This window comes from Taudactylus pleione, unplaced genomic scaffold (assembly GCF_031769625.1).
Source record: "Taudactylus pleione unplaced genomic scaffold, aTauple2 ptg000040l, whole genome shotgun sequence".
Classification (NCBI taxonomy): Eukaryota; Metazoa; Chordata; class Amphibia; order Anura; family Myobatrachidae; genus Taudactylus; species Taudactylus pleione.
Window position 1 is genome coordinate 1,983,611 of NW_028284442.1, and position 15,412 is coordinate 1,999,022.

The 15,412-nt window shown below is 46.6% G+C and overlaps 1 protein-coding gene across 1 annotated transcript in view; it reads right to left on the reverse strand.

The window, feature by feature from the left end:
- Positions 1–6,243: 6,243 nt before the first annotated feature.
- LOC148538314 (leukotriene A-4 hydrolase-like) overlaps positions 6,244–15,412 on the reverse strand; it is a 154,715-nt gene continuing 145,546 nt past the window's right edge. Inside the window, exons 17-19 of the mRNA XM_088453652.1 lie at positions 13,848–13,930; positions 11,920–12,024; positions 6,244–6,654 (exon numbers count right to left, since the gene is read on the reverse strand). Coding sequence (XP_088309778.1) covers positions 6,531–6,654; positions 11,920–12,024; positions 13,848–13,930 — 312 coding nt within the window. The 3' untranslated portion in view covers positions 6,244–6,530. The remainder of the gene's footprint in view (positions 6,655–11,919; positions 12,025–13,847; positions 13,931–15,412) is intronic.

Sequence of the window (15,412 nt, forward strand, 5' to 3'; positions counted from 1 at the left end):
TTTCACATCAGTCTCAGACCAGTCTGCCCTCTTCCCACCTCTGGGGTCTGTCTCTGGCATCTTACAGACTGCCTCAGGGCTCTTCACCTTCTGAGAGCTGCAGAGCATCCATCCTCCTCTCTGATCATCACTTCAGAGTCTCCTTGAGTAACTGCTGTTCACTTCCAGCTATCACATGTCTGACCACATGACACTGGTCACATGACCTGCTGCTGGCCTCTTCAGTAGCTGCAGAGACTGCTGGAAACTGTGGTCTGCCTGTGTAATGGCTCCTTCTACATGTGCTGTAGCGTGCTGCACTGTGTAAGACATAACTCACATAGCGGGGTACTACATATAGATTTTTTTTACCATTGTGTGGTACAAAAGGGACCTTACAGACAGTTGCTACAGGGCCCACAAATCTCTAGCTACGCCCCTGACTGCTAGCTACTATTATAAACAGATTACTCATCTGTAATGATACTAATTATAGGCAAGAATGGTCAGTCTCTTAGGACTCATTATAGACACCCATTGTTAAAAAAATAATTAATCTAATAGATTTAAAATGTATTTGTGTTCCTAGCCTCCAAAGTTGGATCAAACATTGAGTAACACTATACATAGAAAATGAAGCAGGAGATGTAGAGTATATTTTATGGAAAGTAGCTATTCTGCAGATACTGCTGACATAGGATGTCTGTATCTGTATAAGAATGGAAGGCGAAGGTATGCAGAGAATAATGAAGTGTTTCACTCATAAAGAAATGGGTAAACAACACAATCTAGTAGACTTTGAACGTGAAATGATTATTGGCACTCGCAGCAGGGGTTGAAAACTGCTGCATTGGTGAATTGTTGTTAAAATGTACCGGCACCAGCGAGTGGACCAGCAATCAAATAACGGTCTGAGCGCAAAGCCTTTGGTCATAAACAGCTACTGGATGCGGAACAGATATTGGGCAGGCTTGTTCAGTCCCACAGATTGGCAACAGTGCATCAAATCACAGATAACTGAATCAGGTACCAATTCAGATGGCCACTCAACAAACAGTATGCTGAAGTAGAAGGCCTGCCTTTATGCCATTGCTATCTGTTGCAAACAGGGTGAAATGAGTGTTGTATATTTTGTCAACTTTCATAAAGTTCACTACACTGATGCAATGTTGACATGATTAGAATGTCCGACAATAAAACGTCCCTGGTGGTCTAGCGGTGACTTACTGGGTCCAGCAGTGCTGCCGCCAGTGAGTATCTCTAACCCTTAACCATCCTCCTAGTGCCTAACCTCCCCTCCCGTCTCCTAACCTCCCACTTCCCCTCCTGCAGTCTAACCCTAACCTCCACTACCGCCTCCTAACCTCCCCTCCTGTAGCCTAACCCTAACCCTCCACTGCCGGTCCGTGCAGAATGTCAGCATTTCACAAGATGACCATGTGAACAGGTCAACATTCCGCACATACATTGTGTTGTTGACACTGCAATTTGACTACATCCTGGGTGAAACGTATTATTTGCTCAGGAACAAAGGAATAATAAATGACTGGAAACCGGTTATGTGGTCTGACTATTCACATTTTCAGTTACACCATGCCTATGGTAGGAGCCAACAGCACAAAAACATGGATCTTTCTGGATCTGCTACCATCAAACCTTTATGAACTGGAAGATGCAGTTCATCGTATTTGGTCTAATATTTCCCATGAAACATACCGACAATTAGTAGAATCCATGTCTAGAAGAATTCAAGTCGTATTAAGGGCAAAAGGTGGCCCAACAAAGTACTAACCCAGCGGTCACAGTAATTTGGCTACTAAGAGACTAAGGCCCTCATTCAGAGCCACTCGCTAGCGGCAGTACGCTCGTTCCGAGCGATGTTCGCACATCTGCGCATGCGTACGGATCGTTATACGCATGCGCGAACCAGTCAGTGTGGCCGAAATTCATGTGCTCGCAATATAGCGAATGCCTGCTATTTTGAGTGACAGAATGAGGCGTATGTGGGTGGTAACAGGGGAAGGTGCTTGAAAATGGGGAGTGGAGATCCGAACGCAGGCGTGCTTAAAGGTCAAAACGGGCGTTTTATGGGTGTGCATAATTAATACAGCAGCATCATTGACCACGTCACTGGGTTATTTTCTAGCCAGAACTGCTCGCAAAATTGTGGTAGCAAAACCCAACCACAAGAATAGCGAGCAGTTCATACACTGGTCGATGTACTCGATTAATCTAATAAATAGCGGACATGACGTATGGTGCGTGCGGCCAGGGGGCGTTTTTAACAAATAAACGAGCGTATGTTTTGCTCGCTCGTTCAGACTTAGAGGTGGGAACAGACTGCAATTTGCGAACGGATCATTTGAATAGCCACCCCTTGTTTTTTAACGAACGACCGCAAATAGCGAACGGCTCTGAATCAGGCCCTAAGAGTATATCTTTTTAGTGTTGCACTAATTGTGGATATATAGTCTTGGGCATATTCCCTTACTTCCTTTATAAAACGTCTAAAAAAAATTTATTTTATTTTTGTCCTTTGAGAAATACTGTATATTTGCACATGTCAAATGAATAATCTGTTACCTTGCATGACATCACAAAGTCTATGCCTAAGTAAAACAAATCTAGTGAAAGACCGATCTAGGCTATGGCAGCCACTATAAAAAACCATTGGGAGGCTAATGGATGCACATGTTCTATAGCAAGGTGAGTACAAAACCATCTCTTCCATTGGGCTTGTTGGGCAGTTGCCCAAGTACCCCAAGCTTGTAGGGGTCGCCAAACTACCCCCCTGCAGCCGTGGCCAGTTGGTAAATTTGTGATATTTTTATAAGCCGGCCTCCGGTGCACTGTATTCTGATCCAACCTCCTCCACCCCTTCCCCCCCCATGATGAGTACTCACATCAGTCCCAGTTTCACTTCATCCCCCGGCTGCAGACCAGTCAGACAGAGGGCCTGATTCAGAGCCGGACGCTATTTGCGGTCGTTCTTCCAGAAAATAGGGGTGGCTATTCAAATGAACCGTTCGCTCTTTGTGGTATGTTCACGCCTCTATGTCTGAACGAGCGAACAAAACTTGCGGTCGTTTTTTGAAAAAATACGCCCCCTGGCCGCTTGCATCCAACGTCATGTCCGCTATTTATTAGATTAATCGAGTACATCGACCAGGGTATGAACTGCTCGCTATTCTTGTGGTTGGTTTTTGCTACCACAATTTTGCGAGCAGTTCTGGCTATAAAATAACCCAGTGACGTGGTCAATGACGCTGCTGTATTAATTATGCACACCCATAAAACGCCCGTTTTGACCTTTAAGCACGCCTGCGTTCGGATCTCCACTCCCCGTTTTCAAGCACCTTCCCGTTACCACCCACATACGCCTCATCCTGTCACTCAAATTATCAGGCATTCGCTATTTTGCGAACACATGAATTTCGACCGCACTGACTGGTTCGCGCATGCGTATAATGATCCGTACGCATGCGCAGTTGGGCAAACATCGCTCGGAGCGAACGAGCGGCCGCTTACGAGCGGCTCTGAATCAGGCCCAGAGGGTTTCATTTTATTGACCATTTACATTTTTTCCTGTAAATGGGTGGGTAGGGGCTCCAGTGCATTGCTTTGCCCAGGGCCCACACTGCTGTTAAGACAACCCTGGGTGAGTAATACATGGTACACACCTGAAAAAGCCTTCTAAGCTATGATGGACACTTTACAATTTGGCTGTACTTATCAACTGATGTTGACTGAGTAGCACTTTAATCTTTATGGATGTGGGAGTGAAAACCAAGATCAGATTGGTTAGAATTCAGATCAGAAAGGCACCAACATTTTTTGTGTAGTAAAATTTTTATTTGGATACTGCAATCACACAATTGATAAATACCAAGGTAATATTGTGCCTTTTCAGATTGATTCAGTTATTTTCCAAACAGATCTCACAAAAATTCAGTATAATGTGTGCATGAAATTGCATTGCGATTGATCAGTAATGAAATCATCTGACTGGAAAGATAAACAGCATAACGTGCATAGGTAACGTGCATAGGTGGCTGGATCTTTTGTGAAGTTGCTTACAACTGATATTTGCTTTTCGACTCAGATCACTCTACCAACCTCCTTACGTTTGTACAATGGTAGTTTGGCATGACCACTGAAAGACCACGGGGTATATGTAATAGCCTGTGAGTTGCAGGCAGTCAAGATATTTTGGTGATTTAGCCACTAGGTTCAAAGCGGTAATCCTTTAAAAAGGACCTGATTTAGCTTTTTAAAGAATTAAAACTGCATTACATCTAGCAGCTAATCATTGACATCTCGGAGCTGCCGTGAGGCTATTACATATACCCCATATCTGTTTTCAATTTGGATTTTTTCTTTTCATAAAGGAATATTTTGGTTTGAAAAAAATGTACATAAAAATACTAAATCCCCTCATTACATATTCAGTAGTTACCCCACTGTTTGCATTTGAAACCCACAACGACAAATTAGTATCCTGACCGATTGTCCTGCCACCCAAGAAACCAATTTGGTATGCATACACAATCGACTGCTCGATATGTCTGGCCAAACATTACAAGGAGGGCATTTAAATTTCTCTGCCCAGTTGTAATGGTCATTTAGGACTGTAACAATGGTGTGCGAGCAGTGCTGTCGCACAGAGAGCAGGGCTCTGTGGGCAGCACCATCACTGCCGCACATCCCCTGCATCTGGCTGCTTAGTGCCGCCTTTTGACGTTCCAGGCACCCTGCAGCTTGTACAGCCGCTCGGAGAGTCCTGGGGACGCTCCAGGCAGTGCTGTACTTCCTGGTGCTAGTGAACCCGGCCCCTCAGGGTGATGTCTTGCATTCTGGGGGCGGGGCCTTCATAGGGTGCCTGATTGTCACTGGTTCCTGTGGCCAGCATAATGGATCGGTTGTGTGTACACAGAGGCAGATGTGCACGATATAGCTTTCAGATATATCACGTCTGCTGTGCTGCATGACCTAAGTGATATATCTGTGAACAACATCATCCACAGATACCGTCCGTCTAAAATGCTAATGCTGCAGGAGGTGTCTGAAGAGAAAAGACTCCTCCTGTCAGCATCTGTTCCCCGACATCAGCCAGCTGAGTAGGCTTCAACTTATGCAGGCTGTGCTGCTAGCGAGGCCAGGAAGTCTGCGTCTATGGACGAAGACCCTGGCCTCGCCCATCCCGGATCATGGGGGCGATACGCCCATTTCCGGAAACGGTGGCTAGGAAAGTGCCCACTCTGCCTCCCAAACGCAGCAGCCTGTCAATTAGGTTGTGGCTGGGAGACACTGTTAGCGGACATACAGATGGAGGGCTGCACATGCTCAGTACACATCCTGCGCATGCGCAGTCCTCCAACAATCGGGAATGTGCGGTAACCATCGGGTTAAGGTACATCTCTGAATCGGGCCCTTAGTCAACAACTCAGAAGAGCAGATTCTCTTGATTTGAAACCACAGTGCCTTGTGTTACTCAGACATCAGGAAGCAGAGATACAGCTCTTATGACCTCTTTTTTTTTTCCCCTTAGCACAGTCAAGGGGAAAATGAGCAGGATTGTAAAGTGTTTGCATGAGGAATGGAAATAAAAGAAAAGCCTTCTCATTAGAGGGTGCAAAGTGATTATTTTGCTAATGTTGGATAACATATGTATGTAAAACAGGTATACTTCTTTATTGTATGCCTGCAATAATACAGATATCTACTTATTGTAAACAAGTATTTTTCAATTTTCTTAATCAAACTTCATTATGTAATCTATCAGAAAGGTCAATATCAGGCGGCTTATTGGTTAAGACATTGGCCTGATTCAGTAAGGATTGCCATTGCGATTCCGCACGCAATTGGCCGATTGTTGCGTTCTACGTAGCCGTGTGCATCACTGTGCGTGAGGCTCAGATTGTTACCGATGGTTTCGCAGTCTTGCCAAGTATTACAGATGTGTGTAAGGATAGGGGGACGTCCTTATGTTAGGCTGCGTATAGCATTGCAATCATTAGCATATCTTCGCAGTGAGACTGCGTGCAGGGCCGGCTCCAGGGTTCGGAGCACCCTGTGCCGGCCCTCGAAATGGCGCCCTAACATCACGCGTGGCCGAATTTGGGGGTGTGGCCTAACTACCATAAGCCACGCCCCCTATGTTCCGTTATTTGGAGGCGTGCCCGCATGGCACGCCTCCAAATAACGTCAGGCTGGGGGTAAAGCCCAGCACTCCGTCACTGGCTGGGCTTCCCCCCGCCTCTCCCGTCAGTGAATGCGCGCGGCATCCATTCACTCTCCGGGGGTCCCCAGCCTCCCGATTTGACCACCCGCGGGCCACTTCGGCCCACGGGTGGAACAGCGGGAAAGTACTGTCCCACTGAAATCGGGATGCTGGGGAGGGGTGCCGCCCCTCTACGGGTGGCGCCCCTGTGCGACCGCACTGGTCGAACACCCCTAGAGCCAGCCCTGACTGCGTGCGTAATCGCTATTGCGATCACAATAGCAATCCTTGCTGAATCAGGCCCATTATCACCAGAGTTGCATTATGTGTATTATTGAGCATCAATGTTAAGGTCTTTGGCCACCAGCATTTCTGTCACTGGATACATGAAGGATCTGTTTTTCAGGAAGGTGGCAACTGCTAGATCCCGAGCTTTGTCAAAGTTAAAAAGGTCCCTAAAAGAAGTAGAAAGGTCATCATAAAGAAAATTTATATCAAAACAAACTCAATACAAACAGCAGTTTTAATTTACAAGTAAAACATTTTGCCTAAATCAAACTATTGACCAATTGGTACAACAATTAACATTGACAAAACATATAGACAATACATAAGACAGTGCAAGTCCTAATGAATCCTTGGTAGGAATGGTAGATGGAGAGATACGCTGCTGAGCGTTTTACTGTGTCCTTCTAAGCTGAAAGAGGAAGTTCAAAGACCCTTCAGGATATGTGCCTGAAATAACTAAATGCAAATTGGAAATGTTTCTCCCTGTCTCTCTCTGACACTGCTCCCTGTCTCTCTCTGACACTGCTCCCTGTCTCTCTCTGACACTGCTCCCTGTCTCTCTCACACTGCTCCCTGTCTGTCTATCCCACTGCTCCTTCTCCCTCTATCCCCACTGCTCCCTGTCTTTCCATCACACTGCTCCCCGTCTCTCCCTCACACTGCTCCCCGTCTCTCCCTCACACTGCTCCCCGTCTCTCCCTCACACTGCTCCCCGTCTCTCCCTCACACTGCTCCCAGTCTCTCCCTCACACTGCTCCCCGTCTCTCCCTCACACTGCTCCCCGTCTCTCCCTCACACTGCTCCCTGTCTCTCCCTCACACTGCTCCCTGTCTCTCCCTCACACTGCTCCGTCTCTCACACTTCGTTTTTTCTCTCTCACTTGTCTCCGTCTCTCTGTTCTTCCCGTCTCCCTATCTCTCTCTCTCTCTTTCTCTTCTCCCTGTCTCTCTCTCTCTCTTCTCCCTGTTTCTCTCCATACTCGCCTTCCAGTCTTCCAGCCAGGGGCATATCTACCCATTGGCCAGGATGGCACTTGCCAGGGGCGCCGGCCAAAGGGGGGCGCCATCCGGCAGTGCCACCAGCAGCCAAGGGGTGGAATCAGGCCAGGACTACCAGGACCGGAACTAGCGGCGGTGCAGGTGGTGCCTTGCATCGGGGCCCGCTGTGGTGCAGGGGCCCATAGCTGCCGCTGCTCACACCGCTAGTCCTCTGGACCCCACAAGTGTGGGGCAGACCGCAGTGAGAGTGGTCTGCCCTACACAGTAACAAACACACAGCCGTCAGATAGACTTTCATTGGCTGCTGCGTCCACGGAGGGAGCCGGCTGGAGCTCATTATGGGCTCCCCCTTCCGGCTCCCCCACAGCAGGTGATGGGAGAGACGTGATGACGTCTCTCCCATAGTGCAGAGTGGGCCGGGAGGAGCAGACAGCGGCGGTCGCGTCAGGAGCGGGGATTCAGGTAAGTAGTATGTTTTTTTTTTTATATGTGTGTAAGCCTGGCACAGGGGGGAGGGGGTGTGGCTACTAGGGGCACAGTATAGGGGGTGGCGGCTATGGGGGCTCTTTATGGGGGGTGGCTGCTACTGGGGGCACTGTATAGGTGGGACTACTACCAGGGGCAATGCAGCATAGGGGGGACTACTACTGGGGGCAATGTATAGGGGTGACTACTACTGGGGGCAATGCAGTATAGGGGGATTACTACTGGGGGCAATGCAGCATAGGGGGGACTACTACTGGGGGCAATGCAGCATAGGGTGATTACTACTGGGGGCAATGCAGCATAGGGGGATTACTACTGGGGGCACTGTTTAGGAGGATGGCTGGGAAAACAGACGGAGGTGCTGGCTGATGAAACGTGGGATGGCTGGGGAGACAGAATGGGTTAGCTGGGGAAACATTTTAAGTACTTATTTAATGTATAGTGTAATTATTCAGAAATTATGGGGGGAGGGGGGCGCCAGTCCATTACATTGCCAGGGGCGCTCGGATCCATAGATACACCCCTGCTTCCAGCATCTCATGGTACCCCTCTCTTCCTTTATTAAACATTGACTTTATAGCCACTACATGTTGAGGACATTGGCTTTATTCCTACATAAACAGGCAGCTTCCAGTCCATGTGATCTCTTGCATACTGTAAGTAGAGAATACCAACTTAAGACACTGCCTGTCCAGAAAGGATCAATTTCTCCAGAGGTTCCTCGTTGCAGAGAGATCATATAGGTAAGACAATACCCATTCACATGCTTGCTGTGTTTATTCACTAGAGAGGGACTGGGGGCATGCACATCAGCTCCCTGTGCAGAGGGCATGCCCCCAGCATGACAAAACTGGGGGAGAATGGCTAGCAAGCACAAAGCCATGCCCCTTGTCACAAACCACGCCCCCTTTTCGGATGCGCACATTTGGTGCGCGCACATAGGGCACTGTAAGAGAATTTTCCAGGGCCACTTTAAATTCCCAATCCGTCCCTGCATATGCTAATAAGTCTTGTCACCCCAATCTACAGTCTAAGGGCCTAAATCAGAGATGGACGCCGTTATCATCACTGCTGAGTCTTTGCCCGCAGCAATGATGCTAAAATATGCTAATGCAGCAGGAGGTGTCTGATGACAAAAGACGCCTCCTATTCAGCATCGCAGATCCGAGTGCTGCATCAGATTATCATTGCGACCATCAGTCACAATGGCTGCAGTCATCACCCATCTACGTAAGCTTCAATTTACTCAGAATGGGCAGCTGAACTGGGCTAGGAAGACGCAGACCCTGGCCTCAACATGCCTACACAACAGGGGCAACACGCCTCTGTTTTGTAAAATGGCCCTTGTCACCACTCCCTCGTTGACCCCAAATGGATGCAGCATGTCAATCATGCTGCAAATGTTGGGGCACTGCGAGCTAACTCGCAAATGGAGGCCTGCACATACACAGTACACATCCTGCACATGCACGATCCTGCCACCATGAGAGATGTACGCAAACTATCGGGTTTGAGTACATCTTTGAATGAGGCTTCAAAATTGGCCACACACTGAACAATTATCATTCATATCCATCCAATGCATGACAGTTCTGAATGATTGTAGTTCAGTGTACGTACATGAACAAAAAATCGTTAAAAGCTTGAAAACAGCAGAAAAACAATTATCAAACATGTAGGTTGTCCTGACCCGTGCTCTACCGATTCTATGCAGTTAACTGTACATAATGCTCATACATTGTTCAGTGTATGGAGGCACAGATATTATCGGACCATCGCTCAGTGGCTCTATAACGTGGTCGGATCATCCTGTAAGTCTTGCAGTCTATGGCCAGCATTATAGCAAACTTAGTTGTGTGCGTGTGTGTGTGAGATAGGGATGGGGGCTTGAAGGAGGGATTCTGGGCCGCCCATTGCCATACTTCTGTAAGTTTCTGATAGTGTAGTTAAGGCTGTGCTTCACTGCTCCTATAACATCAGACCCCCTGTCACATGTCCTCGTTTTCAGAATGAGACAATAGTCATAATGGGCCTATCCATTAGCAAAGGGGCCTATCCATTAGCAAATAAAATGAACGATTGAACAATATATCGTTCAATCATTGATTATATCTGCTAATGGAAAGGCCCTGAACGATGACAGATGCGCACTCCCGCGGCCGATAAATCGTATCTATCATCTCTCCAACATGTTGGTCAATTTTCACATATAGCTGTACAATATTAGCAATATCGTGCGGTTTATATGCGGCAAACGATGAACGATATTAGCAGCAGCTACATAGTGCTGTAGACAAAAAATACACTCCCTGAATGGAAAAACCAAAAACACTGTATGGTGGGTGAAATATGCGATATCGTTCATCATTTGCCAAAATCTGTCATGTACATGACAGATATCGTTCAGCACAGCCACCGGGATTTTCAAGGGTATCTTTTGTCTTTTATCGCTCAGAAATACATCTGCTAATGGATAGGCCCCTTAAGATTCATAAAATAACGGCTTTGTTTTGGATTCTAGGCCTGATTCAGACCCGCTCGCGAGCGCTCGCAAGCGGGTCGATGTTGGGCCAGTGCGCATGCGTGAGACCCGGGTCTCGCTACAAAGGGGGCATGCTGTCGATGGTGAGTGACAGCATGCCCCCTTTGGTGGGCGTGCCGGGGGCGTGGCTGGCCAGACGGGGGCGTTCCCATGGGAACGTCTGCTGTCTGGGGCCGGCCCCACTGACATCACAAGTGATGTCAGTGGGAGTGCCTTCGGCTCTGATAGAGGCGAAAGCACTCCAGGGCTTGCGACAGACGAGACCCTACCACAAGGGTCTCGTCGCAAGCCCGTCAAGACCATCGCGACCATCTTTTTGGCAGCTCGCTATAGCTGTGGGTGGCCACCCACAGCTATGCGAGCGGCCGGGAGGCCGCTCTAAAATCAGGAAGGACGGCCCTGATTCAGAGCGAGCGCTCTGTCAGAGCGTCCGGCTCTGAATCAGGGCCTCAGGGGGTCATTCAGACCCACTTGCGAGCGCAGGATGCTCACAAGCGGATCGATGTTCCCCCAATGCGCATGCGCACGACGGAGGAAGCTCCGTCGTACGCATGCGCGAGACCCAAATAACGACGGCCAAGCCATCGTTATGGGTCTCACACTAAAGGGGGCGTGTTGTCGATGGTGACTGACAGCACGCCCCCTTTAGTGGGCGTGGTTGCCAGACGGAGGCGTTCCCATGGGAACGCCTACCGTCTGAGTCCGGCCCCACTGACATCACTAGTGATGTCAGTGGGAGTGATTTTGGCTCTGAGAGAGCCAAAATCACTCCAGGGCTTGCGGCAACGAGACCCTACCACAAGGGTCTCGTCGCAAGCCCAATGATCGCGATGGTCTTTACCATCGCGACCATCTTTTTGGCCGCTCGCATATGCTGTGGGTGGTCACCCACAGCTATGCGAGCGGCCAGGAGGCCGCTCCATTTTAAGGTAGGAGGGCACTGGTCAGAGCGTCCGGCTCTGAATCAGGCCCTCAGTTCGTGCTGTAAGGTCTAAGAGGCAGCACAATGATTTCTGCATCATGGTTTTGCAGTGTTTGAATCAGCTTCTCTCCTTACATTTTATTCTTTATTATTCCCAAATATGTAAGTACTTTTGTAAGTCTAGGAATAGTGTACCTATTTTTACCTTTTCAGAATTACAATTACATGCCTGAGCACCATGCAGTGCTAAGTCTCACTCTGTACAATTGTCTCCATCCAAACAGAAAGTTCCTGTTTTTATCACTGCAATCCACATATTAACTGTCATAGCATCATAATTTTTTTTGCAGCAGACATCTCTACAGCAGATGATGCAAGGGGTAAATATAAACACTCTATAACATGGAAGTATATGGCATAGTTTGCTATGCTTTCATTACAAGCACAAACTCAACACTTGTAAGGTAAAATGTTACGAACTTACCTATACAGGGGACGCGTGAACTTCAGCCTGCCTTGTTCCGTTACCATTTCTAAAGCCAAGGGGATGATATCATCCCATTTAGCTTGAATGCAAAGACGTAACCATCTATTATGATAGCAGAAGTCACCATTAGCTTACAATATTACAGAAAGCATACCATAAATACATTGCAGCCATTTAAATCATTAATCTGCAGCTCAAAAAATGCATTGTAACGTGATCACTGAGAATACACAATCCACAAAAAGAGGATTGTTTTTTTTCAAGTACTATAGCATATATCACCATATAGCCCAAGTTTGAGGGCCCTAAATAGGTGTGGTAAATCAGAAGGGGGTATGGCTTCATGGGAATGTGGCTGGCGTGGGTTGGGGAGTAGAAAGCTTTTTTTTTTGCCCTGATTAATATTTGCCCTGATTAATATTTGCCATGATTAATATTTTTTAAATGTTGGGAAGAATGCCAAAGATCTAAATTTATATTGTTAGGACAAGTGGCACTTTTGAAATACATGGAGTACCATGTAATATGAAATTTGTTAGCGTAAAACAAAAAAAAAATCCCACAAAAACACTTTTTCTCTGTTTAGCATAAAAAAGAAATAATTATTATATTCCTATTATTTATTCCAGGAATCTGAATTCTGGTAAAATAATTGTTTCCATTTACAAATATCTGGAAACGTGAGAGCCCAAATCCATTCCTAATGTGTATTATAATTCCCTGTATTACAGTATATTTCACTGTATAGTGAATAGCTAAATGCAATGGAAATGCGCAATGGATTGGCAGGTGCCGGTCCCACCCCACAAACAGCACTTGGACCGGCACATGCGCACAAACACTGGCTTCTAGGGACTGCAACGGCTGCTGCCCCTAGGGGTCGGTAGGGCTATAGGAAAGGCAGACGAGCGGCAAACTATTAAAGGTGGTGTCTGTTAATCGTGGCCAGGACTGGCAGTCCCAAGGGGAGAAATCACCTCCCCCTAGGACTGCCTGTCCTGTGTGTGATTAGCACATAGTGCTTCTAACAGGAAGCCACTACCAGTAAAGCCAGTGCACAGATTGGCTCACTGCGGGTGGCAGTTTTTCTGCGGAACTGCAGCCCCTAGGTAAAATCCGCTATTTATATTGAGCCAAAACACACAGTTAAGAGAAAACAGCAAATGCTCGTTTTTTGCAAACATGCATTGAAATCAATGGGAACAGTAAAAACGCATACTTTGCTATATCTCCTCTTGTAGCAAACACAGACAGCTCAAAATTTCACACAATGTGTTGAAGACCAAGGCCCACAAATGTGATGTGAAATGGTTTTTCTCCCATGTTGCGTTTAAGAGAAAACAGCAAATGCTCTTTTTTTGCAAAAATGCATTGAAATCAATGGGATTCTAAAATCAAACAAGAATGGATAAGAACAAGAAACATTCAACTATTCTGAAGTGGCCTTCTATTTTCCCTGGTCTGAATCCTATCAAACATCTATGGAAAGAGCTGAAACCTGGAGAAGGCACCCATCAAACCCGAGACAGCTGGAGTAGTTGGCTCAGGAAGAGTGGGCCAAACTACCTGTTGTCAGGTGCAGAAGTCTCATTGAGATCTACTGAAATCGATTGCAGTGATTCCCTCTAAAGGTTGTGCAACAAAATATATTGTTATGGGTCCCATCATTTTTGTGCATGCTATTTTCATTTGTTACATTATTTAAACTATTCCCTTGAATCAAAAATAAAATGCACAGTCTGATTTCTATTAAATATGGAATAAACAATGATGGATGCCAATTTGTCTGCAGTTATATCATAGAAAAATGTGTTGTTTTTTTGTGGAAGGGTACCAACAAATTTGTCTTCATGCAGCGAAGTGTAAATTAGAAACCAGACTTCTACCTCCACATTTCACTGTAATACTATTCATTTCCTACAAACCTGAATCGAATTTCGGAATTTTTAAATGTATTCATGCTGTACACCTCTTGCATATGTTTCAAGTGAGAGACAGGCATTGGTGCCTAAAATGAACAAAATCAAAATAGTTTTAACCTAATATATAGATATATAACTATATATATATATATAAAAAGAAGAGAGAGCACACTTGTGAGTAGTTAAAAGTGTAAACACTTTACTAAAGTTAAAAAAAACACACATCTAGGTTTGAAACGGTAAAGACTAGGGGTGTGCACCGGCCACTTTTCGTGTTTTGTGTTTTGGTTTTGGATCTGGATCTTTCTTCGTGTTTTGGATCTGGATTGGTTTTGCCAAAACCACCCTTCCGTGTTTTGGGTTCTGGGTTTTGTGTTTTGGATCTGTATTTTTTTTTTAAAAAGCATAAAAACAGCTAAAATCACAGAATTTGTTGGTTTCTCTGCTCCTATGCTATTATTAACCTCAATAACCTTAATTTCCACTCATTTCCAGTCTATTCTGAACACCTCACACCTCACAATAGTGTTTTCATGTCCAAAAGGTTGCACCGAGGTAGCTGGATGACTATGCTAAGCGACACGAGTGGGCGGCACAAACACGTGACCCATCTAGGAGTGACACTGCAGTGGCAGACAGGATGGCAGTTAGAAAAACTAGGCCCCAAACTGTACATAATGCAAAGAAAAAAAAGAAGTGCAAGATGGAATTGTCCTTGGGCCCTCCCACCCACCCTTATGTTGTATAAACAGGACATGCACACTTTAACAAATCAATCATTTCAGCGCCAGGGTCTGCCACACAACTGTGGCTGAAATGATTGGTTCGTTTGGGCCCCCACAAAACAAGCTGGCAATTAATGTGTCCCTGCACAAACTGGCTCTACGGAGGCAAGATGTCATCCTCATCCTCCTCATCCACCGATTCCTCACCCTCTTCAGTGTGTACATCCTCATCCTCACAAAGTATTAACTCGTCCCCACTTGAATCCACCACCACAGGTCCCTCTGTACCTTCTGGAGGCTGGTCTGCCTGGAAGAGCTGATAATTCATTTTGATGAACATCATCTTCTCCACATTCTGTGGAAGCAACCTCCTACGCCTTTCGCTGACAAGGTTCCCGGCTGCACTAAACACTCTTTCGGAGTACACACTGGAGGGGGGGCAACTCAGGTAAAATAGAGCCAGCTTGTACAGGGGCCTCCAAATTGCCTCTTTTTCCTGCCAGTACAGGTATGGACTGTCTGACATGCCTACTTGGATGCTGTCACCGATGTAATCCTCCACCATTCTGTCAATGGTGACAGTATCATATGCAGTGACAGTAGACATGTCAGAAATTGTTGCCAGGTCCTTCAGTCCGGACCAGATGTCCAAACTTGGTCCTGCCTGCCCTGCATCACCGCCAGCGGGTTGCTTAGGATACCTAAGTTTTTTCCTGGCAGCCCCAGTTGCGGGAGAAAATGAAGAAGGAGCCGTTGACGTGTCACGTTCCGCTTCAGCTGACAGTGTGTTCACCAGCAGGTCTTTGCACCTCTGCAGGCTTGTGTCGGCCGGAAAGAGAGACA